Source organism: Oncorhynchus keta, chromosome 24 (assembly GCF_023373465.1).
Source record: "Oncorhynchus keta strain PuntledgeMale-10-30-2019 chromosome 24, Oket_V2, whole genome shotgun sequence".
NCBI classification, from domain to species: Eukaryota; Metazoa; Chordata; class Actinopteri; order Salmoniformes; family Salmonidae; genus Oncorhynchus; species Oncorhynchus keta.
In genome coordinates this window covers 3392234-3420105 of record NC_068444.1, presented here as the reverse complement: position 1 = coordinate 3420105, position 27872 = coordinate 3392234, and the positions used below count along the sequence as shown (strand labels likewise).

General features: G+C 49.0%; 1 protein-coding gene across 1 annotated transcript in view; it reads left to right on the top strand.

Moving 5' to 3' along the window:
• LOC118382581 (CSC1-like protein 2) overlaps positions 1-27872 on the top strand; it is a gene marked incomplete at its 3' end in the record, with an annotated part of 151872 nt that overhangs the window by 48010 nt on the left and 75990 nt on the right. The window contains 7 exon segments of the mRNA XM_052477525.1: positions 2226-2277; positions 2579-2687; positions 2828-2898; positions 22135-22215; positions 22744-22867; positions 25516-25612; positions 25615-25648. Coding sequence (XP_052333485.1) covers positions 2226-2277; positions 2579-2687; positions 2828-2898; positions 22135-22215; positions 22744-22867; positions 25516-25612; positions 25615-25648 — 568 coding nt within the window.

The window sequence follows — 27872 nt, the reverse complement described above, 5'->3', positions numbered from 1 at the left end:
TAGCTCCTCAGTACACCCCCTGGACAGGACACTAGTCTAGCTCCTCAGGACACCCCCTGGACAGGACACTAGTCTAGCTCCTCAGGACACCCCCTGGACAGGACACTAGTCTAGCTCCTCAGGACACCCCCTGGACAGGACACTAGTCTAGCTCCTCAGGACACCCCCTGGACAGGACACTAGTCTAGCTCCTCAGGACACCCCCTGGACAGGACACTAGTCTATCTTAGGGCCGTACCCCCAATCCATCTCCTTTCATGCCAAGCAGAGGAGCATCGGGTCCCATTTGTCTTTTTTTCAGTCTTTGTTAAGACTCGACCGGGGATTGAACCCCCAACCTTCCAATCTCAGGGTGGACACTAACCACAAGGCCCTTGTGTTAATAAGATAAAGACCTAGAGGTAATTCTAGAAGTGGTGTTATTAGATTATAGACAAACCACCATTAATTACTATCAATGTTCTCCTGTGGTCATGCAGGGTAGATTGGACTGACGCCATTTTAAATATATTCTGTGTATCACATGAATTGAATAAGCTCCTTGTGGATTCATTTCCTCACTTTCATATAAAAATCAGACCACCAAAAGATAGAAATATAATGAACTAGAACGTACAGTACATTCAATAACCCACCCATAGAAATATAATGAACTAGAACATACATTCCCATTTAATAACCCACCCATAGAAATATAATGAACTAGAACATACATTCCCATTTAATAACCCACCCATAGAAATATAATGAACTAGAACATACATTCCCATTTAATAACCCACCCATAGAAATATAATGAACTAGAACGTACAGTACATTCACATTCAATAACCCACCCATAGAAATATAATGAACTAAAACGTACATTCCCATTTAATAACCCACCCATAGAAATATAATGAAATAGAACGTACATTCCCATTTAATAACCCACCCATAGAAATATAATGAACTAGAACGTACAGTACATCCACATTCAATAACCCACCCATAGAAATATAGTGAACTAGAACTTACAGTACATTCCCATTCAATAACCCACCCATAGAAATATAATGAACTAGAACGTACATTCAACAGCGTAATGTCCCGTTATTCTCCTGTTTCTACGCGTAATGTCCCGTTATTCTCCTGTTTCTACGCGTAATGTCCCGTTATTCTCCTGTTTCTACGCGTAATGTCCCGTTATTCTCCTGTTTCTACGCGTAATGTCCCGTTATTCTCCTGTTTCTACGCGTAATGTCCCGTTATTCTCCTGTTTCTACGCGTAATGTCCCGTTATTCTCCTGTTTCTACGAGTAATGTCCCGTTATTCTCCTGTTTCTACGAGTAATGTCCCGTTATTCTCCTGTTTCTACGCGTAATGTCCCGTTATTCTCCTGTTTCTACGCGTAATGTCCCGTTATTCTCCTGTTTCTACGCGTAATGTCCCGTTATTCTCCTGTTTCTACGCGTAATGTCCCGTTATTCTCCTGTTTCTACGCGTAATGTCCCGTTATTCTCCTGTTTCTACGCGTAATGTCTCGTTATTCTCCTGTTTCTACGCGTAATGTCCCGTTATTCTCCTGTTTCTACGCGTAATGTCCCGTTATTCTCCTGTTTCTACGCGTAATGTCCCGTTATTCTCCTGTTTCTACGCGTAATGTCCCGTTATTCTCCTGTTTCTACGCGTAATGTCCCGTTATTCTCCTGTTTCTACGCGTAATGTCCCGTTATTCTCCTGTTTCTACGCGTAATGTCCCGTTATTCTCCTGTTTCTACGCGTAATGTCCCGTTATTCTCCTGTTTCTACGCGTAATGTCCCGTTATTCTCCTGTTTCTACGCTACGCGTAATGTCCCGTTATTCTCCTGTTTCTACGCGTAATGCCCCGTTATTCTCCCTGTTTCTACGCGTAATGTCCCGTTATTCTCCTGTTTCTACGCGTAATGTCTCGTTATTCTCCTGTTTCTACGCGTAATGTCTCGTTATTCTCCTGTTTCTACGCGTAATGTCCCGTTATTCTCCTGTTTCTACGCGTAATGTCCCGTTATTCTCCTGTTTCTACGCGTAATGTCCCGTTATTCTCCTGTTTCTACCCGTAATGTCCCGTTATTCTCCTGTTTCTACCCGTAATGTCCCGTTATTCTCCTGTTTCTACGCGTAATGTCCCGTTATTCTCCTGTTTCTACCCGTAATGTCCCGTTATTCTCCTACCCTCTGACCTCACCATTTTCCCCCACACAGAGAATGATGCCTACAGTTTTGGACGCACCACTTTAGCCAATCTGGATGCCAAGTGAGTGATTCTACATTAGTGCTTTATCTCGGTTCCAATTACAGAAGGAATGGTTGGTGTCTGTCTGTCTGGCTAACTGTCTTTCTGCCTGCCTGTCTGTCTGTCTGCCTTTCTGACTGTCTTTCTGTCTGTCTAACTGCCTGTCTGTCTGACTGTCTGTCTGCTTGCCTGTCTGACTGACTAACTGTCTCACTGTCTAACTGTCTGTCTGACTGCCTAACTGCCTGTCTGTCTGTCTGTGTCTGTCTGTCTGTCTGTCTGTCTGTCTGTCTGTCTGTCTCTGTCCCCCCGCCCCTCACAGTAACATGCTCCTGTGGCTCCACACCACCTTTGCGTTCCTCTACCTGTTGCTGACCGTGTACAGCATGAGACGACACACCTCCAAGATGCACTACAGAGAGGACGATCTGGTGGGTGGTATGAACACACACACACACACACACACACACACACACACACCACCCATTTCCTAAATATCCCTCCAGGCTGTAGATGGTCGATGTGAAACACTGTATCTTCATTTGTTTGCTCTTTTTTTTTAAATTTTTAGGTGAAACGCACTTTATTTGTCAACGGGATCTCCAAGTATGCAGAGGAGAAGCACATCAAGCAACACTTTGAGTAAGTGCTGTCTGTTCTCTGTATCAAGCAACACTTTGAGTAAGTGCTGTCTGTTTCCTGTATCTGGCAACACTTTGAGTAAGTGCTGTCTGTTTCCTGTATCAAGCAACACTTTGAGTGCTGTCTGTTTCCTGTATCAAGCAACACTTTGAGTAAGTGCTGTCTGTTTCCTGTATCTGGCAACACTTTGAGTAAGTGCTGTCTGTTTCCTGTATCTGGCAACACTTTGAGTGCTGTCTGTTTCCTGTATCAAGCAACACTTTGAGTAAGTGCTGTCTGTTTCCTGTATCTGGCAACACTTTGAGTGCTGTCTGTTTCCTGTATCTGGCAACACTTTGAGTGCTGTCTGTTTCCTGTATCAAGCAACACTTTGAGTAAGTGCTGTCTGTTTCCTGTATCTGGCAACACTTTGAGTAAGTGCTGTCTGTTTCCTGTATCTGGCAACACTTTGAGTGCTGTCGTTTCCTGTATCAAGCAACACTTTGAGTAAGTGCTGTCTGTTTCCTGTATCTGGCAACACTTTGAGTGCTGTCTGTTTCCTGTATCTGGCAACACTTTGAGTGCTGTCTGTTTCCTGTATCAAGCAACACTTTGAGTAAGTGCTGTCTGTTTCCTGTATCTGGCAACACTTTGAGTGCTGTCTGTTTCCTCTATCTGGCAACACTTTGAGTGCTGTCTGTTTCCTGTATCTGGCAACACTTTGAGTGCTGTCTGTTTCCTGTATCTGGCAACACTGAGTAAGTGCTGTCTGTTTCCTGTATCTGGCAACACTTTGAGTAAGTGCTGTCTGTTCACTGTATCTGACAACACTGAGTAAGTGCTGTCTGTTTCCTGTATCTGGCAACACTGAGTAAGTGCTGTCTGTTCCCTGTATCTGGCAACACTGAGTAAGTGCTGTCTGTTCCCTGTATCTGGCAACACTGAGTAAGTGCTGTCTGTTCCCTGTATCTGGCAACACTGAGTAAGTGCTGTCTGTTCCTGTATCTGACAACACTGAGTAAGTGCTGTCTGTTCCTGTATCTGGCAACACTGAGTAAGTGCTGTCTGTTCCTGTATCTGACAACACTGAGTAAGTGCTGTCTGTTCCTGTATCTGGCAACACTGAGTAAGTGCTGTCTGTTCCCTGTATCTGGCAACACTGAGTAAGTGTTGTCTGTTCCTGTATCTGGCAACACTGAGTAAGTGCTGTCTGTTTCCTGTATCTGGCAACACTGAGTAAGTGTTGTCTGTTCCCTGTATCTGGCAACACTGAGTAAGTGCTGTCTGTTCCTGTATCTGGCAACACTTTGAGTAAGTGCTGTCTGTTCACTGTATCTGACAACACTGAGTAAGTGCTGTCTGTTTCCTGTATCTGGCAACACTTTGAGTAAGTGCTGTCTGTTCACTGTATCTGACAACACTGAGTAAGTGCTGTCTGTTTCCTGTATCTGGCAACACTGAGTAAGTGCTGTCTGTTTCCCTGTATCTGGCAACACTTTGAGTAAGTGCTGTCTGTTCACTGTATCTGACAACACTGAGTAAGTGCTGTCTGTTTCCTGTATCTGGCAACACTGAGTAAGTGCTGTCTGTTTCCTGTATCTGGCAACACTGAGTAAGTGTTGTCTGTTCCTGTATCTGGCAACACTGAGTAAGTGCTGTCTGTTCCTGTATCTGGCAACACTGAGTAAGTGCTGTCTGTTCCTGTATCTGGCAACACTGAGTAAGTGCTGTCTGTTCCCTGTATCTGGCAACACTGAGTAAGTGCTGTCTGTTCCTGTATCTGGCAACACTGAGTAAGTGCTGTCTGTTCCCTGTATCTGGCAACACTGAGTAAGTGCTGTCTGTTCCCTGTATCTGGCAACACTGAGTAAGTGCTGTCTGTTCCTGTATCTGGCAACACTGAGTAAGTGCTGTCTGTTCCTGTATCTGGCAACACTGAGTAAGTGCTGTCTGTTCCCTGTATCTGGCAACACTGAGTAAGTGCTGTCTGTTCCCTGTATCTGGCAACACTGATTTCACGTCTTAAGTTTCAGAATGGTTTCTTTCAGAATTTATCCCTTGGGGGACAATACTAATTACATCAATGTAGTCTCTCTGAGAGTAGTCTGTCAACAGGGCTACGTTAATGTAGTCTCTCTGAGAGTAGTCTGTCAACAGGGCTACATTAATGTAGTCTCTCTGAGAGTAGTCTGTCAACAGGGCTACATTAATGTAGTCTCTGAGAGTAGTCTGTCAACAGGGCTACATTAATGTAGTCTCTCTGAGAGTAGTCTGTCAACAGGGCTACATCAATGTAGTCTCTCTGTGAGTAGTCTCTCAACAGGGCTACATTAATGTAGTCTCTCTGAGAGTAGTCTGTCAACAGGGCTACATTAATGTAGTCTCTCTGAGAGTAGTCTGTCAACAGGGCTACATTAATGTAGTCTCTGTGAGAGTAGTCTGTCAACAGGGCTACATTAATGTAGTCTCTGAGAGAGTAGTCTGTCAACAGGGCTACGTTAATGTAGTCTCTCTGAGAGTAGTCTGTCAACAGGGCTACATTAATGTAGTCTCTGAGAGAGTAGTCTGTCAACAGGGCTACGTTAATGTAGTCTCTCTGAGAGTAGTCTGTCAACAGGGCTACATTAATGTAGTCTCTGAGAGAGTAGTCTGTCAACAGGGCTACGTTAATGTAGTCTGAGAGTAGTCTGTCAACAGGGCTACATCAATGTAGTCTCTCTGAGAGTAGTCTGTCAACAGGGCTACGTTAATGTAGTCTCTCTGAGAGTAGTCTGTCAACAGGGCTACGTTAATGTAGTCTCTCTGAGAGTAGTCTGTCAACAGGGCTACATTAATGTAGTCTCTGAGAGTAGTCTGTCAACAGGGCTACATTAATGTAGTCTCTCTGAGAGTAGTCTGTCAACAGGGCTACATTAATGTAGTCTCTCTGAGAGTAGTCTGTCAACAGGGCTACATTAATGTAGTCTGAGAGTAGTCTGTCAACAGGGCTACGTTAATGTAGTCTCTCTGAGAGTAGTCTGTCAACAGGGCTACATTAATGTAGTCTGAGAGTAGTCTGTCAACAGGGCTACGTTAATGTAGTCTCTCTGAGAGTAGTCTGTCAACAGGGCTACGTTAATGTAGTCTCTCTGAGAGTAGTCTGTCAACAGGGCTACATTAATGTAGTCTCTGAGAGAGTAGTCTGTCAACAGGGCTACGTTAATGTAGTCTCTCTGAGAGTAGTCTGTCAACAGGGCTACGTTAATGTAGTCTCTCTGAGAGTAGTCTGTCAACAGGGCTACATTAATGTAGTCTCTCTGAGAGTAGTCTGTCAACAGGGCTACGTTAATGTAGTCTCTGAGAGTAGTCTGTCAACAGGGCTACGTTAATGTAGTCTCTCTGAGAGTAGTCTGTCAACAGGGCTACATTAATGTAGTCTCTCTGAGAGTAGTCTGTCAACAGGGCTACATTAATGTAGTCTCTCTGAGAGTAGTCTGTCAACAGGGCTACGTTAATGTAGTCTCTCTGAGAGTAGTCTGTCAACAGGGCTACGTTAATGTAGTCTCTCTGAGAGTAGTCTGTCAACAGGGCTACGTTAATGTAGTCTGAGAGTAGTCTGTCAACAGGGCTACGTTAATGTAGTCTGAGAGTAGTCTGTCAACAGGGCTACGTTAATGTAGTCTCTCTGAGAGTAGTCTGTCAACAGGGCTACGTTAATGTAGTCTGAGAGTAGTCTGTCAACAGGGCTACGTTAATGTAGTCTGAGAGTAGTCTGTCAACAGGGCTACGTTAATGTAGTCTCTCTGAGAGTAGTCTGTCAACAGGGCTACGTTAATGTAGTCTCTCTGAGAGTAGTCTGTCAACAGGGCTACATCAATGTAGTCTCTCTGAGAGTAGTCTGTCAACAGGGCTACATCAATGTAGTCTCTCTGAGAGTAGTCTGTCAACAGGGCTACGTTAATGTAGTCTCTCTGAGAGTAGTCTGTCAACAGGGCTACGTTAATGTAGTCTCTCTGAGAGTAGTCTGTCAACAGGGCTACGTTAATGTAGTCTCTCTGAGAGTAGTCTGTCAACAGGGCTACGTTAATGTAGTCTGAGAGTAGTCTGTCAACAGGGCTACGTTAATGTAGTCTCTCTGAGAGTAGTCTGTCAACAGGGCTACGTTAATGTAGTCTCTCTGAGAGTAGTCTGTCAACAGGGCTACGTTAATGTAGTCTCTCTGAGAGTAGTCTGTCAACAGGGCTACATCAATGTAGTCTCTCTGAGAGTAGTCTGTCAACAGGGCTACATCAATGTAGTCTCTCTGAGAGTAGTCTGTCAACAGGGCTACGTTAATGTAGTCTGAGAGTAGTCTGTCAACAGGGCTACGTTAATGTAGTCTCTCTGAGAGTAGTCTGTCAACAGGGCTACGTTAATGTAGTCTCTCTGAGAGTAGTCTGTCAACAGGGCTACGTTAATGTAGTCTGAGAGTAGTCTGTCAACAGGGCTACGTTAATGTAGTCTCTCTGAGAGTAGTCTGTAAACAGGGCTACATTAATGTAGTCTCTCTGAGAGTAGTCTGTAAACAGGGCTACATTAATGTAGTCTCTCTGAGAGTAGTCTGTCAACAGGGCTACGTTAATGTAGTCTGAGAGTAGTCTGTCAACAGGGCTACGTTAATGTAGTCTCTGAGAGTAGTCTGTCAACAGGGCTACATTAATGTAGTCTCTGAGAGTAGTCTGTCAACAGGGCTACATTAATGTAGTCTCTGAGAGTAGTCTGTCAACAGGGCTACGTTAATGTAGTCTCTGAGAGTAGTCTGTCAACAGGGCTACATTAATGTAGTCTCTGAGAGTAGTCTGTCAACAGGGCTACGTTAATGTAGTCTCTCTGAGAGTAGTCTGTCAACAGGGCTACGTTAATGTAGTCTCTCTGAGAGTAGTCTGTCAACAGGGCTACATTAATGTAGTCTCTCTGAGAGTAGTCTGTCAACAGGGCTACATTAATGTAGTCTCTCTGAGAGTAGTCTGTCAACAGGGCTACGTTAATGTAGTCTGAGAGTAGTCTGTCAACAGGGCTACATTAATGTAGTCTCTCTGAGAGTAGTCTGTCAACAGGGCTACGTTAATGTAGTCTGAGAGTAGTCTGTCAACAGGGCTACGTTAATGTAGTCTCTCTGAGAGTAGTCTGTCAACAGGGCTACGTTAATGTAGTCTCTCTGAGAGTAGTCTGTCAACAGGGCTACATTAATGTAGTCTCTCTGAGAGTAGTCTGTCAACAGGGCTACATTAATGTAGTCTCTCTGAGAGTAGTCTGTCAACAGGGCTACGTTAATGTAGTCTCTGAGAGTAGTCTGTCAACAGGGCTACATTAATGTAGTCTCTGGGAGTAGTCTGTAAACAGGGCTACATTAATGTAGTCTCTCTGAGAGTAGTCTGTCAACAGGGCTACATTAATGTAGTCTCTCTGAGAGTAGTCTGTCAACAGGGCTACATTAATGTAGTCTCTCTGAGAGTAGTCTGTCAACAGGGCTACGTTAATGTAGTCTGAGAGTAGTCTGTCAACAGGGCTACGTTAATGTAGTCTGAGAGTAGTCTGTCAACAGGGCTACGTTAATGTAGTCTGAGAGTAGTCTGTCAACAGGGCTACGTTAATGTAGTCTGAGAGTAGTCTGTCAACAGGGCTACGTTAATGTAGTCTCTCTGAGAGTAGTCTGTCAACAGGGCTACGTTAATGTAGTCTCTCTGAGAGTAGTCTGTCAACAGGGCTACATTAATGTAGTCTCTCTGAGAGTAGTCTGTCAACAGGGCTACATTAATGTAGTCTCTCTGAGAGTAGTCTGTCAACAGGGCTACGTTAATGTAGTCTCTGAGAGTAGTCTGTCAACAGGGCTACATTAATGTAGTCTCTCTGAGAGTAGTCTGTCAACAGGGCTACATTAATGTAGTCTCTCTGAGAGTAGTCTGTCAACAGGGCTACATTAATGTAGTCTCTCTGAGAGTAGTCTGTCAACAGGGCTACGTTAATGTAGTCTCTGAGAGTAGTCTGTCAACAGGGCTACATTAATGTAGTCTCTCTGAGAGTAGTCTGTCAACAGGGCTACATTAATGTAGTCTCTCTGAGAGTAGTCTGTCAACAGGGCTACATCAATGTAGTCTCTCTGAGAGTAGTCTGTCAACAGGGCTACATCAATGTAGTCTCTCTGAGAGTAGTCTGTCACCAGGGCTACATTAATGTAGTCTCTCTGAGAGTAGTCTGTCAACAGGGCTACATTAATGTAGTCTCTCTGAGAGTAGTCTCTCTGAGAGTAGTCTGTCAACAGGGCTACATTAATGTAGTCTCTCTGAGAGTAGTCTGTCAACAGGGCTACGTCAATGTAGTCTCTCTGGAGAGTAGTCTGTCAACAGGGCTACGTTAATGTAGTCTCTCTGAGAGTAGTCTGTCAACAGGGCTACATTAATGTAGTCTCTGAGAGTAGTCTGTCAACAGGGCTACATTAATGTAGTCTCTCTGAGAGTAGTCTGTCAACAGGGCTACATGAATGTAGTCTCTCTGAGAGTAGTCTGTCAACAGGGCTACATGAATGTAGTCTCTCTGAGAGTAGTCTGTCAACAGGGCTACATTAATGTAGTCTCTCTGAGAGTAGTCTGTCAACAGGGCTACATTAATGTAGTCTCTCTGAGAGTAGTCTGTCAACAGGGCTACATTAATGTAGTCTCTCTGAGAGTAGTCTGTCAACAGGGCTACATTAATGTAGTCTCTCTGAGAGTAGTCTGTCAACAGGGCTACATTAATGTAGTCTGTAGAGAGTACAGGGCTACATTAATGTAGTCTCTCTGAGAGTAGTCTGTCAACAGGGCTACATTAATGTAGTCTCTCTGAGAGTAGTCTGTCAACAGGGCTACATTAATGTAGTCTCTGAGAGTAGTCTGTCAACAGGGCTACATTAATGTAGTCCTCTGAGAGTAGTCTGTCAACAGGGCTACAGCAATGTAGTCTCTCTGAGAGTAGTCTGTCAACAGGGCTACATCAATAGTAGTCTGTCAGGAGGGCTGGGGACATCTGGAGTCCCTCTGAGAGTAGTCTGTCAACAGGGCTACATCAATGTAGTCTCTCTGAGAGTAGTCTGTCACCAGGGCTACATTAATGTAGTCTCTCTGAGAGTAGTCTGTCAACAGGGCTACATTAATGTAGTTCTCTGAGAGTAGTCTGTCAACAGGGCTACATTAATGTAGTCTCTGAGAGTAGTCTGTCAACAGGGCTACGTCAAGTAGTCTCTCTGAGAGTAGTCTGTCAACAGGGCTACGTTAATGTAGTCTCTCTGAGAGTAGTCTGTCAACAGGGCTACATGAATGAGTAGTCTGTCAACAGGGCTACATCAATGTAGTCTCTCTGAGAGTAGTCTGTCAACAGGGCTACGTTAATGTAGTCTCTCTGAGAGTAGTCTGTCAACAGGGCTACATTATATTGAAACCCTTTCCCTAGTCAGTTGGGTACGGCTTTACTTGACCCCTGGGTGTGTGTGTGTGTGTGTGTGTGTGTGTGTGTGTGTTTTGGGTCCATGAGTCCCGGCCCTATACAGACAATAGCAGGCCTATCTGTGTGATTGCGCCTAACAAAAAAGCTTATGAGCTGAATCATGTGAGTCGTGTGTTAGTCTGTAGGAGGGGCTGGGGGACACACACTGGGAGGAACCGGGTCGTGTGTTAGGCTGTAGGAGGGGCTGGGGACACACACTGGGAGGAACCGGGTCGTGTGTTAGGCTGTAGGAGGGGCTGGGGGACACACACTGGGAGGAACCGGTCGTGTGTTGGGCTGGGGGACACACACTGGGAGGAACCGGTCGTGTGTTAGGCTGTAGGAGGGGCTGGGGACACACACTGGGAGGAACCGGCCGTGTGTTAGGCTGTAGGAGGGGCTGGGGGACACACTGGGAGGAACCGGGTCGTGTGTTAGGCTGTAGGAGGGGCTGGGGGACACACACTGGGAGGAACCGGGTCGTGTGTTGGGCTGGGGGACACACTGGGAGGAACCGGGTCGTGTGTTAGGCTGTAGGAGGGGCTGGGGACACACACTGGGAGGAACCGGGTCGTGTGTTGGGCTGGGGACACACAGGGAGGAACCGGTCGTGTGTTAGGCTGTAGGAGGGGCTGGGGGACACACTGGGAGGAACCGGGTCGTGTGTTAGGCTGTAGGAGGGGCTGGGGGACACACACTGGGAGGAACCGGTCGTGTGTTAGGCTGTAGGAGGGGCTGGGGGACACACACTGGGAGGAACCGGGTCGTGTGTTAGGCTGTAGGAGGGGGCTGGGGGACACACACTGGGAGGAACCGGATCGTGTGTTAGGCTGTAGGAGGGGCTGGGGGACACACACTGGGAGGAACCGGGTCGTGTGTTAGGCTGTAGGAGGGGCTGGGGACACACACTGGGAGGAACCGGGCCGTGTGTTAGGCTGTAGGAGGGCTGGGGGACACACACTGGGAGGAACCGGGTCGTGTGTTAGGCTGTAGGAGGGGCTGGGGGACACACACTGGGAGGAACCGGGTCGTGTGTCGGGCTGTAGGATTATCTGGGGACACACACTGGGGAGGAACCGGGTCGTGTGTTTATCTGGGGGACACACACTGGGAGGAACCGGGTCGTGTGTTGGCTGGGGGACACACACTGGGAGGAACCAGGGTCGTGTGTTAGGCTGTAGGAGGGCTGGGGGACACACTGGGAGGAACCGGGTCGTGTGTTAGGCACAGGAGGGGCTGGGGGACACACTGGGAGGAACCGGGTCGTGTGTTAGGCTGTAGGAGGGGCTGGGGGACACACTGGGAGGAACCGGGTCGTGTGTTAGGCTGTAGGAGGGGCTGGGGGACACACTGGGAGGAACCGGGTCGTGTGTTAGGCTGTAGGAGGGGCTGGGGGACACACACTGGGAGGAACCGGGTCGTGTGTTAGGCTGTAGGAGGGGCTGGGGGACACACACTGGGAGGAACCGGGTCGTGTGTTAGGCTGTAGGAGGGGCTGGGGACACACACTGGGAGGAACCGGGTCGTGTGTTAGGCTGTAGGAGGGGCTGGGGACACACACTGGGAGGAACCGGGTCGTGTGTTAGGCTGTAGGAGGGGCTGGGGGACACACACTGGGAGGAACCGGGTCGTGTGTTAGGCTGTAGGAGGGGCTGGGGACACACACTGGGAGGAACCGGGTCGTGTGTTGGGCTGGGGGACACACACTGGGAGGAACTGGGTCGTGTGTTAGGCTGTAGGAGGGGCTGGGGGACACACACTGGGAGGAACCAGGGTCGTGTGTTGGGCTGGGGGACACACTGGGAGGAACCGGGTCGTGTGTTGGGCTGGGGGACACACACTGGGAGGAACCGGGTCGTGTGTTAGGCTGTAGGAGGGGCTGGGGACACACACTGGGAGGAACCGGGTCGTGTGTTAGGCTGTAGGAGGGGCTGGGGACACACACTGGGAGGAACCTGTCGTGTGTTAGGCTGTAGGAGGGGCTGGGGACACACACTGGGAGGAACCGGGTCGTGTGTTAGGCTGTAGGAGGGGCTGGGGACACACACTGGGAGGAACCGGGTCGTGTGTTAGGCTGTAGGAGGGGCTGGGGACACACACTGGGAGGAACCGGGTCGTGTGTTAGGCTGTAGGAGGGGCTGGGGGACACACACTGGGAGGAACCGGGTGTGTGTTGGCTGGGGGACACACACTGGGAGGAACCAGGGTCGTGTGTTGGGCTGGGGGACACACACTGGGAGGAACCAGGGTCGTGTGTTAGGCTGTAGGAGGGGCTGGGGACACACACTGGGAGGAACCGGGTCGTGTGTTAGGCTGTAGGAGGGCTGGGGGACACACACTGGGAGGAACCGGGTCGTGTGTTAGGCTGTAGGAGGGGCTGGGGACACACACTGGGGGAGGAACCGGGTTGTGTGTTAGGCTGTAGGAGGGGCTGGGGGACACACTGGGAGGAACCGGGTCGTGGCCTGATCACCAAATAGTATTACACAAAATCTAATGTTGTTCACCACCGGCAGAAACCGGCTCTTCCTGTGTTCCAGAAATACCTCTTTCTCCTGTAGCCTCGTCTGTCTCTTCACATTTAAAGGAGTGAAGACCCATACTTGTGAGACAGAGAAATGTCAGAGAAAGACTTCGGTCGGTCGGTCGGTCGGTCGGTCGGTCGGTCGGTCGGTCGGTCGGTCGGTCGGTCGGTCGGTCGGTCGGGTCGGTCGGTCGGTCGGTCGGTCGGGTCGGTCGGTCGGTCGGTCGGTCGGTCGGTCGGTCGGTCGGTCGGTCGGTCGGTCGGTCGGTCGGTCGGTCGGTCGGTCGGTCGGTCGGTCGGTCGGTCAGGTCGGTCGGTCGGTCGGTCGGGTCGGTCGGTCGGTCGGTTATCGGTCGGTCGGGTCGGTCGGTCGGTCGGTCGGTCGGTCGGTCGGTCGGTCGGTCGGTCGGTCGGTCGGTCGGGTCGGTCGGTCGGGTCGGTCGGTCGGGGTCGGGTCGGTCGGTCGGGTCGGTCGGTCGGTCGGTCGGTCGGTCGGTCGGTCGGTCGGTCGGTCGGTCGGGTCGGTCGGTCGGTCGGTCGGTCGGTCGGTCGGTCGGTCGGTCGGTCGGGTCGGTCGGTCGGTCGGTCTCAGAGAGAGAAGAGAGAGAGAGAGAGAGAGAGAGAGAGAGAGAGAGAGAGAGAGAGAGAGAGAGAGAGAGAGAGAGAGAGAGAGAGAGAGAGAGAGAGAGAGAGAGAGAGAGACACACTCCGGCCAGTGAGTGAGAGACTCCGGCCAGTGAGTGAGAGACTCCAGCCAGTGAGTGAGAGAGAGACTCCGGCCAGTGAGTGAGAGACTCCGGCCAGTGAGTGAGTGTGAGAGAGAGAGAGAGAGACAGACTCCGGCAGTGAGTGAGTGAGAGAGAGAGAGACTCCGGCCAGTGAGTGAGAGACTCCGGCCAGTGAGTGAGTGAGAGAGAGACAGACTCCGGCCAGTGAGTGAGTGAGTGAGAGACTCCGGCCAGTGAGTGAGTGAGTGAGAGACTCCGGCCAGTGAGTGAGTGAGAGACAGACTCCGGCCAGTGAGTGAGTGAGTGAGTGAGAGACTCCGGCCAGTGAGTGAGTGAGTGAGAGACTCCGGCCAGTGAGTGAGTGAGAGACAGACTCCGGCCAGTGAGTGAGTGAGAGAGAGAGAGAGAGACAGACTCCGGCCAGTGAGTGAGTGAGAGACAGACTCCGGCCAGTGAGTGAGTGAGTGAGAGACTCCGGCCAGTGAGTGAGTGAGTGAGAGACTCCGGTGAGTGAGTGAGAGACAGACTCCGGCCAGTGAGTGAGTGAGAGAGAGAGAGAGACAGACTCCGGCCAGTGAGTGAGTGAGAGAGAGAGAGAGACAGACTCCGGCCAGTGAGTGAGTGAGAGAGAGAGAGAGAGACAGACTCCGGCCAGTGAGTGAGTGAGTGAGAGAGAGAGAGAGAGACAGACTCCGGCCAGTGAGTGAGTGAGAGAGAGAGAGAGAGAGACAGACTTCAGCCAGCGAGCGAGTGAGAGAGAGAGAGAGAGACTTCAGCCAGTGAGAGGGAGGGAGACTTCAGCCAGTGAGAGAGAGAGAGACTCCGGCCAGTGAGAGAGAGAGAGACTCCGGCCAGTGAGAGAGAGAGAGACTCCGGCCAGTGAGAGAGAGAGAGACTCCGGCCAGTGAGAGAGAGAGAGACTCCGGCCAGTGAGAGAGAGAGAGAGACTCCGGCCAGTGAGAGAGGCTCCGGCCAGTGAGAGAGACTCCGGCCAGTGAGAGAGACTCCGGCCAGTGAGTGAGAGAGAGAGAGAGACTCCGGCCAGTGAGAGAGAGAGAGAGAGAGACTCCGGCCAGTGAGAGAGAGAGAGAGAGAGAGACTCCGGCGAGAGAGAGAGAGAGAGACTCCGGCCAGTGAGAGAGAGAGAGAGACTCCGGCCAGTGAGAGAGAGAGAGAGACTCCGGCCAGTGAGAGAGAGAGAGAGACTCCGGCCAGTGAGAGGGAGAGAGACTCCGGCCAGTGAGAGGGAGAGAGACTCCGGCCAGTGAGGGAGAGAGAGAGACTCCGGCCAGTGGGAGGAGAGAGAGAGACTTCGGCCAGTGGGAGGGAGAGAGAGAGACCGGCCAGTGGGGAGAGAGAGAGAGACCCACGTGAGGTTTGGCCGGTAGTCTAGAGAGAGAGAGACCCACGTGAGGTTTGGCCGGTAGTCTAGAGAGACAGACCCACGTGAGGTTTGCCCAGTAGTCTAGAGAGAGAGACTTAAGCCAGTGGGAGGGAGAGAGAGAGACTTAAGCCAGTGGGAGGGAGAGAGAGAGACTTCAGCCAGTGGGAGAAAGAGAGAGACTTCAGCCAGTGGGAGAAAAGAGAGACTTCAGCCAGTGGGAGAGAGAGAGAGAGACTTCAGTCAGTGGGGAGAGAGAGAGAGAGAGAGACTTCAGTCAGTGGGAGGGAGAGAGAGAGAGACTTCAGTCAGTGGGAGGGAGAGAGAGAGAGACTTCAGTCAGTGGGAGAGAGAGAGAGACTTCAGTCAGTGGGAGAGAGAGAGAGAGACTTCAGTCAGTGGGAGGGAGAGAGAGAGACTTCAGTCAGTGGGAGGGAGAGAGAGAGAGACTTCAGTCAGTGGGAGGGAGAGAGAGAGACTTCAGTCAGTGGGAGAGAGAGAGACTTCAGTCAGTGGGAGGGAGAGAGAGAGACTTCAGTCAGTGGGAGAGAGAGAGAGAGAGAGAGAGACTTCAGTCAGTGGGAGGGAGAGAGAGAGAGACTTCAGTCAGTGGGAGGGAGAGAGAGAGAGACTTCAGTCAGTGGGAGAGAGAGAGACTTCAGCCAGTGGGAGATAGAGGGAGACTTCAGTCAGTGGGAGAGAGAGAGACTTCAGTCAGTGGGAGAGAGAGACAGTGAGAGAGAGAGAGAGACTTCAGCTAGTGGGAGAGAGAGAGAGACTTCAGTCAGTGGGAGAGAGAGAGAGAGAGACCCACGTGAGGTTTGGCCGGTAGCCTCAGAGAGAAACAGAGCCATGTGTGACACCTTATCATCATATTGAATGTTTTGATGTAATAAAATGTCAAGGAAGCTGCATCATGTCCTCAATTTGACAGGCTTTATATGTGAATCTAATCCACTTCTCTGTCATCGTGTTGTCGTCCTGTACAGTTTAGTGGCTGTGGTCACTGTGACCATGGAAACAGAATGACTAGAACAGACATTACCCTTTCACATTAAAGGGCAACTCCACCACTTCTCAACCTCCTGTCTCATTATCTCAGCACCAAACCAGAGTCTATATATGAACACAGCATTTTCCTGTCTCATGATCTCAGCACCAAACCAGAGTCTATATATGAACACAGCATTTTCCTGTCTCATTATCTCAGCACCAAACCAGAGTCTATATATGAACACAGCATGTTGCTGTCTCATTATCTCAGCACCAAACCAGAGTCTATATATGAACACAGCATGTTCCTGTCTCATTATCTCAGCACCAAACCAGAGTCTATATATGAACACAGCATGTTCCTGTCTCATTATCTCAGCACCAAACCAGAGTCTATATATGAACACAGCATGTTGCTGTCTATTATCTCAGCACCAAACCAGAGTCTATATATGAACACAGCATGTTGCTGTCTCATTATCTCAGCACCAAACCAGAGTCTATATATGAACACAGCATGTTCCTGTCTCATTATCTCAGCACCAAACCAGAGTCTATATATGAACACAGCATGTTGCTGTCTCATTATCTCAGCACCAAACCAGAGTCTATATATGAACACAGCATGTTGCTGTCTCATTATCTCAGCACCAAACCAGAGTCTATATATGAACACAGCATGTTCCTGTCTCATTATCTCAGCACCAAACCAGAGTCTATATATGAACACAGCATGTTGCTGTCTCATTATCTCAGCACCAAACCAGAGTCTATATATGAACACAGCATGTTCCTGTCTCATTATCTCAGCACCAAACCAGAGTCTATATATGAACACAGCATGTTGCTGTCTCATTATCTCAGCACCAAACCAGAGTCTATATATGAACACAGCATGTTGCTGTCTATTATCTCAGCACCAAACCAGAGTCTATATATGAACACAGCATGTTCCTGTCTCATTATCTCAGCACCAAACCAGTCTATATATGAACACAGCATGTTGCTGTCTATTATCTCAGCACCAAACCAGAGTCTATATATGCTTCTCTGTGACATCACAGGGTGGGATTAAGCATTTCAAAAACAGATTTTTCAAAACCAGCAACGGTCCAAGGGAGGGTATTTCCTGTCTCTCCCCACGGTACAGCCAATCTCATGGTGTGTTTAACTTCTAGTCCAAGGTGTCCTGTCTCTCCCCACGGTACAGCCAATCTCATGGTGTGTTTAACTTCTAGTCCAAGGTGTCCTGTCTCTCCCCACAGTACAGCCAATCTCATGGTGTGTTTAACTTCTAGTCCAAGGTGTCCTGTCTCTCCCCACAGTACAGCCAATCTCATGGTGTGTTTAACTTCTAGTCCAAGGTGTCCTGTCTCTCCCCACAGTACAGCCAATCTCATGGTGTGTTTAACTTCTAGTCCAAGGTGTCCTGTCTCTCCCCACGGTACTGCCAATCTCATGGTGTGTTTAACTTCTAGTCCAAGGTGTCCTGTCTCTCCCCACGGTACATCCAATCTCATGGTGTGTTTAACTTCTAGTCCAAGGTGTCCTGTCTCTCCCCACGGTACTGCCAATCTCATGGTGTGTTTAACTTCTAGTCCAAGGTGTCCTGTCTCTCCCCACAGTACAGCCAATCTCATGGTGTGTTTAACTTCTAGTCCAAGGTGTCCTGTCTCTCCCCACAGTACAGCCAATCTCATGGTGTGTTTAACTTCTAGTCCAAGGTGTCCTGTCTCTCCCCACGGTACAGCCAATCGCATGGTGTGTTTAACTTCTAGTCCAAGGTGTCCTGTCTATATGTCTCCCCACGGTACAGCCAATCTCATGGTGTGTTTAACTTCTAGTCCAAGGTGTCCTGTCTCTCCCCACAGTACTGCCAATCTCATGGTGTGTTTAACTTCTAGTCCAAGGTGTCCTGTCTCTCCCACAGTACAGCCAATCTCATGGTGTGTTTAACTTCTAGTCCAAGGTGTCCTGTCTCTCCCCACAGTACTGCCAATCTCATGGTGTGTTTAACTTCTAGTCCAAGGTGTCCTGTCTCTCCCCACAGTACAGCCAATCTCATGGTGTGTTTAACTTCTAGTCCAAGGTGTCCTGTCTCTCCCCACGGTACAGCCAATCTCATGGTGTGTTTAACTTCTAGTCCAAGGTGTCCTGTCTCTCCCCACGGTACAGCCAATCTCATGGTGTGTTTAACTTCTAGTCCAAGGTGTCCTGTCTCTCCCCACGGTACTGCCAATCTCATGGTGTGTTTAACTTCTAGTCCAAGGTGTCCTGTCTCTCCCCACGGTACAGCCAATCTCATGGTGTGTTTAACTTCAGTCCAAGGTGTCCTGTCTCTCCCCACGGTACAGCCAATCTCATGGTGTGTTTAACTTCTAGTCCAAGGTGTCCTGTCTCTCCCCACGGTACAGCCAATCTCATGGTGTGTTTAACTTCTAGTCCAAGGTGTCCTGTCTCTCCCCACAGTACTGCCAATCTCATGGTGTGTTTAACTTCTAGTCCAAGGTGTCCTGTCTCTCCCCACAGTACTGCCAATCTCATGGTGTGTTTAACTTCTAGTCCAAGGTGTCCTGTCTCTCCCCACGGTACAGCCAATCTCATGGTGTGTTTAACTTCTAGTCCAAGGTGTCCTGTCTCTCCCCACAGTACAGCCAATCTCATGGTGTGTTTAACTTCTAGTCCAAGGTGTCCTGTCTCTCCCACAGTACAGCCAATCTCATGGTGTGTTTAACTTCTAGTCCAGGTGTCCTGTCTCTTATCTCAGTACAGCCAATCTCATGGTGTGTTTAACTTCTAGTCCAAGGTGTCCTGTCTCTCCCCACGGTACAGCCAATCTCATGGTGTGTTTAACTTCTAGTCCAAGATGTCCTGTCTCTCCCCACGGTACAGCCAATCCATGGTGTGTTTAACTTCAGTCCAAGGTGTCCTGTCTCTTATCACAGTACAGCCAATCTCATGGTGTGTTTAACTTCTAGTCCAAGGTGTCCTGTCTCTCCCCACGGTACAGCCAATCGCATGGTGTGTTTAACTTCTAGTCCAAGGTGTCCTGTCTCTCCCCACAGTACAGCCAATCTCATGGTGTGTTTAACTTCTAGTCCAAGGTGTCCTGTCTCTCCCCACGGTACAGCCAATCCATGGTGTGTTTAACTTCTAGTCCAAGGTGTCCTGTCTCTCCCCACGGTACTGCCAATCTCATGGTGTGTTTAACTTCTAGTCCAAGGTGTCCTGTCTCTCCCCACGGTACAGCCAATCTCATGGTGTGTTTAACTTCTAGTCCAAGGTGTCCTGTCTCTCCCCACGGTACTGCCAATCTCATGGTGTGTTTAACTTCTAGTCCAAGGTGTCCTGTCTCTCCCCACGGTACTGCCAATCTCATGGTGTGTTTAACTTCTAGTCCAAGGTGTCCTGTCTCTCCCCACAGTACAGCCAATCTCATGGTGTGTTTAACTTCTAGTCCAAGGTGTCCTGTCTCTCCCACGGTACTGCCAATCTCATGGTGTGTTTAACTTCTAGTCCAAGGTGTCCTGTCTCTCCCCACAGTACAGCCAATCTCATGGTGTGTTTAACTTCTAGTCCAAGGTGTCCTGTCTCCCCACAGTACTGCCAATCTCATGGTGTGTTTAACTTCTAGTCCAAGGTGTCCTGTCTCTCCCCACAGTACTGCCAATCTCATGGTGTGTTTAACTTCTAGTCCAAGGTGTCCTGTCTCTCCCCACAGTACTGCCAATCTCATGGTGTGTTTAACTTCTAGTCCAAGGTGTCCTGTCTCCCACAGTACTGCCAATCTCATGGTGTGTTTAACTTCTAGTCCAAGGTGTCCTGTCTCTCCCCACAGTACTGCCAATCTCATGGTGTGTTTAACTTCTAGTCCAAGGTGTCCTGTCTCTCCCCACAGTACAGCCAATCTCATGGTGTGTTTAACTTCTAGTCCAAGGTGTCCTGTCTCTCCCCACAGTACTGCCAATCTCATGGTGTGTTTAACTTCTAGTCCAAGGTGTCCTGTCTCTCCCCACAGTACAGCCAATCTCATGGTGTGTTTAACTTCTAGTCCAAGGTGTCCTGTCTCTCCCCACAGTACAGCCAATCTCATGGTGTGTTTAACTTCTAGTCCAAGGTGTCCTGTCTCTCCCCACAGTACAGCCAATCTCATGGTGTGTTTAACTTCTAGTCCAAGGTGTCCTGTCTCTCCCCACAGTACAGCCAATCTCATGGTGTGTTTAACTTCTAGTCCAAGGTGTCCTGTCTCTCCCCACAGTACAGCCAATCTCATGGTGTGTTTAACTTCTAGTCCAAGGTGTCCTGTCTCTCCCCACAGTACTGCCAATCTCATGGTGTGTTTAACTTCTAGTCCAAGGTGTCCTGTCTCTCCCCACAGTACTGCCAATCTCATGGTGTGTTTAACTTCTAGTCCAAGGTGTCCTGTCTCTCCCCACGGTACAGCCAATCTCATGGTGTGTTTAACTTCTAGTCCAAGGTGTCCTGTCTCTCCCCACGGTACAGCCAATCTCATGGTGTGTTTAACTTCTAGTCCAAGGTGTCCTGTCTCTCCCCACGGTACTGCCAATCTCATGGTGTGTTTAACTTCTAGTCCAAGGTGTCCTGTCTCTCCCCACGGTACAGCCAATCTCATGGTGTGTTTAACTTCTAGTCCAAGGTGTCCTGTCTCTCCCCACAGTACAGCCAATCTCATGGTGTGTTTAACTTCTAGTCCAAGGTGTCCTGTCTCTCCCCACAGTACAGCCAATCTCATGGTGTGTTTAACTTCTAGTCCAAGGTGTCCTGTCTCTCCCCACGGTACAGCCAATCTCATGGTGTGTTTAACTTCTAGTCCAAGGTGTCCTGTCTCTCCCCACAGTACAGCCAATCTCATGGTGTGTTTAACTTCTAGTCCAAGGTGTCCTGTCTCTCCCCACGGTACAGCCAATCTCATGGTGTGTTTAACTTCTAGTCCAAGGTGTCCTGTCTCTCCCCACAGTACAGCCAATCTCATGGTGTGTTTAACTTCTAGTCCAAGGTGTCCTGTCTCTCCCCACGGTACAGCCAATCTCATGGTGTGTTTAACTTCTAGTCCAAGGTGTCCTGTCTCTCCCCACGGTACAGCCAATCTCATGGTGTGTTTAACTTCTAGTCCAAGGTGTCCTGTCTCTCCCCACGGTACTGCCAATCTCATGGTGTGTTTAACTTCTAGTCCAAGGTGTCCTGTCTCTCCCCACAGTACTGCCAATCTCATGGTGTGTTTAACTTCTAGTCCAAGGTGTCCTGTCTCTCCCCACGGTACTGCCAATCTCATGGTGTGTTTAACTTCTAGTCCAAGGTGTCCTGTCTCTCCCCACAGTACAGCCAATCTCATGGTGTGTTTAACTTCTAGTCCAAGGTGTCCTGTCTCTCCCCACGGTACTGCCAATCTCATGGTGTGTTTAACTTCTAGTCCAAGGTGTCCTGTCTCTCCCCACAGTACAGCCAATCTCATGGTGTGTTTAACTTCTAGTCCAAGGTGTCCTGTCTCTCCCCACAGTACAGCCAATCTCATGGTGTGTTTAACTTCTAGTCCAAGGTGTCCTGTCTCTCCCCACAGTACAGCCAATCTCATGGTGTGTTTAACTCTTTGCCGATGTCATCAGGTAGAGATTTTGAACTTTTGTTGACACTGTTGGAGATAATGAGGTTGGAAAGTGGTGAAGTTTAACCTTTAACCTCCAGTGCTGGGCGGCCCTGTGTCCGAATTGAGTGTGCCTATGCGCGTACTCTCTAAATTCAGTGGTCTGAGACCTCTGGGTTATGGGCTAGGGGTTGGACACCTCCCCCATTCTAGTCATTCTATTTCTACTTGCGTCTGTGATACGTGTGTTCCTCAGTTGGTAGAGCATGGTGCTTGCAAACGTCAAGGGTCGTGGGTTCAATTCCCGCAGGCGCAAACCACATGGGGGTGAGGGGGGATTATTGACGTGTGATTAAGGTGCTTTGGATAAAAGCGTCTGTTCAATGGCAATATATTATAGTACTGAGACATCAGAGAGACTTTAGCCAGCGAGGGCTCCGAAAGACCTGCTGTCGACTTCTACATACAGATTTCTCCGTTTCTATAACTTTAATCTTTCCCGTCTCTTCTGTTTCTCTTCCGTCTGTCTTTCTCTCTCTCTCTCTCCGTACAGACAGGCCTATGAAAACTGCTGTGTTCTCGAGGCTCGTATCTGCTACGACGTGGCCAAGCTGATGTCGCTCAACTCAGAAAGGTAAGTCGTTTCTCTGCTTGACTGTGTCACCACCGTCTGTAGCAATACAATAGTACTCAACTTGGATATAACCCGTTTTTTTTTTTTTTTGCATGGGCATTGTCATTTGAGGGATTCCACCATTTTAAAGTAGTCAACTTGGGTGGGGATTCCTATAGGTTGGGAGCGGTCAGCCAATGATCAGATATTCTTTTGTTTTTCAAATTGGGTACTATGGTTTGTAAATGGCTTTAAGCTATATCGCTGCCATCTAGTGGCCACAATATATAAACGACACAAGATTTGTTTCAGCACTTCAGCACTGCAAGTGGTGTTAAATCATCAATGGTAACGTTACACTTTTATCGACCAAGGAACAATACAAAAATGGACTACTTTAAAATGGAGATGGCCTAAACGTCGCTGCCCGTGCTGTGTCACAGACGCCATAATGGCACAGATTCAAAGACGAGACAATCTTGTGTATTTGGTCATGTGATGTGATCATTGCGTGCTGTCATGTGACATGGTCATGTGTTCTGTGAACAGGAAGAAGACCGCGCGTAGCAAGAAGTTCTTTACAGACCTGCAGTCCAAGGAGCACATCCCCACCATGATCAACCCCAAACCCTGTGGTCATCTCTGCTGTTGTATCATCAAGGGCTGTGAGCAGGTGGGACGTCTCATAATATGTGTCCAACCCCTAGCCCATACCCCCGAGATCTGAGTCTATATGTGTCCAACCCCTAGCCCATACCCCCGAGATCTGAGAGTCTATATGTGTCCAACCCCTAACCCATACCCCAGAGATCTGAGAGTTTATATGTGTCCAACCCCTAACCCATACCCCAGAGATCTGAGAGTCTATATGTGTCCAACCCCTAGCCCATACCCCAGAGATCTGAGAGTCTATATGTGTCCAACCCCTAGCCCATACCCCAGAGATCTGAGAGTCTATATGTGTCCAACCCCTAGCCCATACCCCAGAGATCTGAGAGTCTATATGTGTCCAACCCCTAGCCCATACCCCAGAGATCTGAGAGTCTATATGTGTCCAACCCTAGCCCATACCCCAGAGATCTGAGAGTCTATATGTGTCCAACCCTAGCCCATACCCCAGAGATCTGAGTCTATATGTGTCCAACCCCTAGCCCATACCCCAGAGATCTGAGAGTCTATATGTGTCAAACCCCTAGCCCATACCCCGAGATCTGAGAGTCTATATGTGTCCAACCCCTAGCCCATAACCCAGAGGTCTAGGTGTCCAACCCCTAGCCCATACCCCAGAGATCTGAGAGTCTATATGTGTCAAACCCTAGCCCATACCCCAGAGATCTGAGAGTCTATATGTGTCCAACCCCTAGCCCATAACCCAGAGGTCTAGGTGTCCAACCCCTAGCCCATACCCCCGAGATCTGAGAGTCTATATGTGTCCAACCCCTAGCCCATACCCCAGAGATCTGAGAGTCTATATGTGTCCAACCCCTAGCCCATAACCCAGAGATCTGAGAGTCTATATGTGTCCAACCCTAGCCCATACCCCAGAGATCTGAGAGTCTATATGTGTCCAACCCCTAGCCCATACCCCAGAGATCTGAGTCTATATGTGTCCAACCCCTAGCCCATACCCCAGAGATCTGAGAGTCTATATGTGTCCAAGCCCTAGCCCATACCCCCGATATCTGAGTCTATATGTGTCCAACCCTAGCCCATACCCCAGAGATCTGAGTCTATATGTGTCCAACCCTAGCCCATACCCCAGAGATCTGAGAGTCTATATGTGTCCAACCCTAGCCCATAACCCAGAGGTCTAGGCTAGGTGTCCAACCCTGAGCCCATAACCCAGAGGTCTGGGTGTCCAACCCGTAACCCAGAGGTCTGGGTGTCCAACCTGTAACCCAGAGGTCTGGGTGTCCAACCCGTAACCCAGAGGTCTGGGTGTCCAACCCGTAACCCAGAGGTCTGGGTGTCCAACCCGTAATCCAGAGGTCTGGGTGTCCAACCCGTAACCCAGAGGTCTGGGTGTCCAACCCGTAACCCAGAGGTCTGGGTGTCCAACCCGTAACCCAGAGGTCTGGGTGTCCAACCCGTAACCCAGAGGTCTGGGTGTCCAACCCGTAACCCAGAGGTCTGGGTGTCCAACCCGTAACCCAGAGGTCTGGGTGTCCAACCCGTAACCCAGAGGTCTGGGTGTCCAACCCGTAACCCAGAGGTCTGGGTGTCCAACCCGTAACCCAGAGGTCTGGGTGTCCAACCCGTAACCCAGAGGTCTGGGTGTCCAACCCGTAACCCAGAGGTCTGGGTGTCCAACCCGTAACCCAGAGGTCTGGGTGTCCAACCCGTAACCCAGAGGTCTGGGTGTCCAACCCGTAACCCAGAGGTCTGGGTGTCCAACCCGTAACCCAGAGGTCTGGGTGTCCAACCCGTAACCCAGAGGTCTGGGTGTCCAACCCGTAACCCAGAGGTCTGGGTGTCCAACCCGTAACCCAGAGGTCTGGGTGTCCAACCCGTAACCCAGAGGTCTGGGTGTCCAACCCGTAACCCAGAGGGCTGGGTGTCTCTATTCTACAGGAGGAGGCAGTTAGTAACTACACCAAGCTAGAAGCCCCCCAACTAACCGTCTCTATTCTACAGGAGGAGGCAGTGAGTTACTACACCAAGCTAGAAGCCCCCAACCAACCGTCTCTATTCTACAGGAGGAGGCAGTTAGTAACTACACCAAGCTAGAAGCCCCCAACTAACCGTCTCTATTCTACAGGAGGAGGCAGTTAGTAACTACACCAAGCTAGAAGCCCCCCAACTAACCGTCTCTATTCTACAGGAGGAGGCAGTTAGTAACTACACCAAGCTAGAAGCCCCCAACTAACCGTCTCTATTCTACAGGAGGAGGCAGTGAGTTACTACACCAAGCTAGAAGCCCCCAACTAACCGTCTCTATTCTACAGGAGGAGGCAGTGAGTTACTACACCAAGCTAGAAGCCCCCAACTAACCGTCTCTATTCTACAGGAGGAGGCAGTGAGTTACTACACCAAGCTAGAAGCCCCCAACTAACCGTCTCTATTCTACAGGAGGAGGCAGTGAGTTACTACACCAAGCTAGAAGCCCCCTAACTAACCGTCTCTATTCTACAGGAGGAGGCAGTGAGTTACTACACCAAGCTAGAAGCCCCCTAACTAACCGTCTCTATTCTACAGGAGGAGGCAGTGAGTTACTACACCAAGCTAGAAGCCCCCCAACTAACCGTCTCTATTCTACAGGAGGAGGCAGTGAGTTACTACACCAAGCTAGAAGCCCCCCAACTAACCGTCTCTATTCTACAGGAGGAGGCAGTGAGTTACTACACCAAGCTGGAGTCCAAGCTGAAGGAGGAGTACAGGAAGGAGAAAGAGAAGGTCAACAGTAAACCGCTGGGAATGGCCTTGTTACCTTCCAGAACGAAGCCATGACTGCCATGTAAGAGAGAGTGTCTTTGTGTCAGTGAGAGAGTGAGACAGTATATGTGTGAATTTGTGACAGAAATAAAAGGAATGGTAGTGTTAGTGGGAGTGGTAGTGTTAGTGGGAATGGTAGTGTTAGTGGGAATGGTAGTGTTAGTGGGAATGGTAGTGTTAGTGGGAATGGTAGTGTTAGTGGGAATGGTAGTGTTAGTGGGAATGGTAGTGTTAGTGGGAATGGTAGTGTTAGTGGGAATGGTAGTGTTAGTGGGAATGGTAGTGTTAGTGGGAATGGTAGTGTTAGTGGGAATGGTAGTGTTAGTGGGAATGGTAGTGTTAGTGGGAATGGTAGTGTTAGTGGGAATGGTAGTGTTAGTGGGAATGGTAGTGTTAGTGGGAATGGTAGTTTTAGTGGGAATGGTAAGTGGGAATGGTAGTGTTAGTGGGAATGGTAGTTTTAGTGGGAATGGTAGTTTTAGTGGGAATGGTAGTTTTAGTGGGAATGGTAGTGTTAGTGGGAATGGTAGTGTTAGTGGGAATGGTAGTGTTAGTGGGAATGGTTAGTGGGAATGGTTAGTGGGAATGGTTAGTGGGAATGGTAGTGTTAGTGGGAATGGTAGTGTTAGTGGGAATGGTAGTGTTAGTGGGAATGGTAGTGTTAGTGGGAATGGTAGTTTTAGTGGGAATGGTAAGTGGGAATGGTAGTGTTAGTGGGAATGGTAGTTTTAGTGGGAATGGTAGTTTTAGTGGGAATGGTAGTTTTAGTGGGAATGGTAGTGTTAGTGGGAATGGTAGTGTTAGTGGGAATGGTAGTGTTAGTGGGAATGGTTAGTGGAATGGTTAGTGGAATGGTTAGTGGAATGGTAGTGTTAGTGGGAATGGTAGTGTTAGTGGAATGGTAGTGTTAGTGGAATGGTAGTGTTAGTGGGAATGGTAGTGTTAGTGGGAATGGTAGTGTTAGTGGGAATGGTAGTGTTAGTGGGAATGGTAGTGTTAGTGGGAATGGTACTGTTAGTGGGAGTGTTAGTGGGAATGGTACTGTTAGTGGGAGTGTTAGTGGGAATGGTAGTGGTAGTGTTCGTGGGAATGGTAGTGTTAGTGGGAATGGTAGTGTTAGTGGGAATGGTAGTGTTAGTGGGAATGGTAGTGTTAGTGGGAATGGTAGTGTTAGTGGGAATGGTAGTGTTAGTGGGAATGGTAGTGTTAGTGGGAATGGTAGTGTTAGTGGGAATGGTAGTGTTAGTGGGAATGGTAGTTTAGTGGGAATGGTAGTTTTAGTGGGAATGGTAGTGTTAGTGGGAATGGTAGTGTTAGTGGGAATGGTAGTGTTAGTGGGAATGGTAGTGTTAGTGGGAATGGTAGTGTTAGTGGGAATGGTAGTTTAGTGGGAATGGTAAGTGGGAATGGTAAGTGGGAATGGTAGTGTTAGTGGGAATGGTAGTGTTAGTGGGAATGGTAGTGTTAGTGGGAATGGTAGTTTAGTGGGAATGGTAAGTGGGAATGGTAGTGTTAGTGGGAATGGTAGTGTTAGTGGGAATGGTAGTGTTAGTGGGAATGGTAGTGTTAGTGGGAATGGTAGTGTTAGTGGGAATGGTAAGTGGGAATGGTAGTTTTAGTGGGAATGGTAAGTGGGAATGGTAAGTGGGAATGGTAGTGGGTAGTGGTAGTGGGAGTGGTAGTGTTAGTGGGAATGGTAGTGTTAGTGGGAATGGTAGTGTTAGTGGGAATGGTAGTGTTAGTGGGAATGGTAGTGTTAGTGGGAATGGTAGTGTTAGTGGGAATGGTAGTGTTAGTGGGAATGGTAGTGTTAGTGGGAATGGTAGTGGGAATGGTAGTGGTAGTGGGAATGGTAGTGTTAGTGGAATGGTAGTGTTAGTGGGAATGGTAGTGTTAGTGGGAATGGTAGTGTTAGTAGGAATGGTAGTGTTAGTGGGAATGGTAGTGTTAGTGGGAATGGTAGTGTTAGTGGTAGTGTTAGTGGGAATGGTAGTGTTAGTGGGAATGGTAGTGTTAGTGGGAATGGTAGTGTTAGTGGGAATGGTAGTGTTAGTGGTAATGGTAGTGTTAGTGGGAATGGTAGTGTTAGTGGTAATGGTAGTGTTAGTGGGAGTGGTAGTGGTAGTGTTAGTGGGAATGGTAGTGGTAGTGTTAGTGGGAATGGTAGTGTTAGTGGTAGTGGGAATGGTAGTGGTAGTGGGAGTGGTAGTGGAATGGTAGTGTTAGTGGGAGTGGTAGTGTTAGTG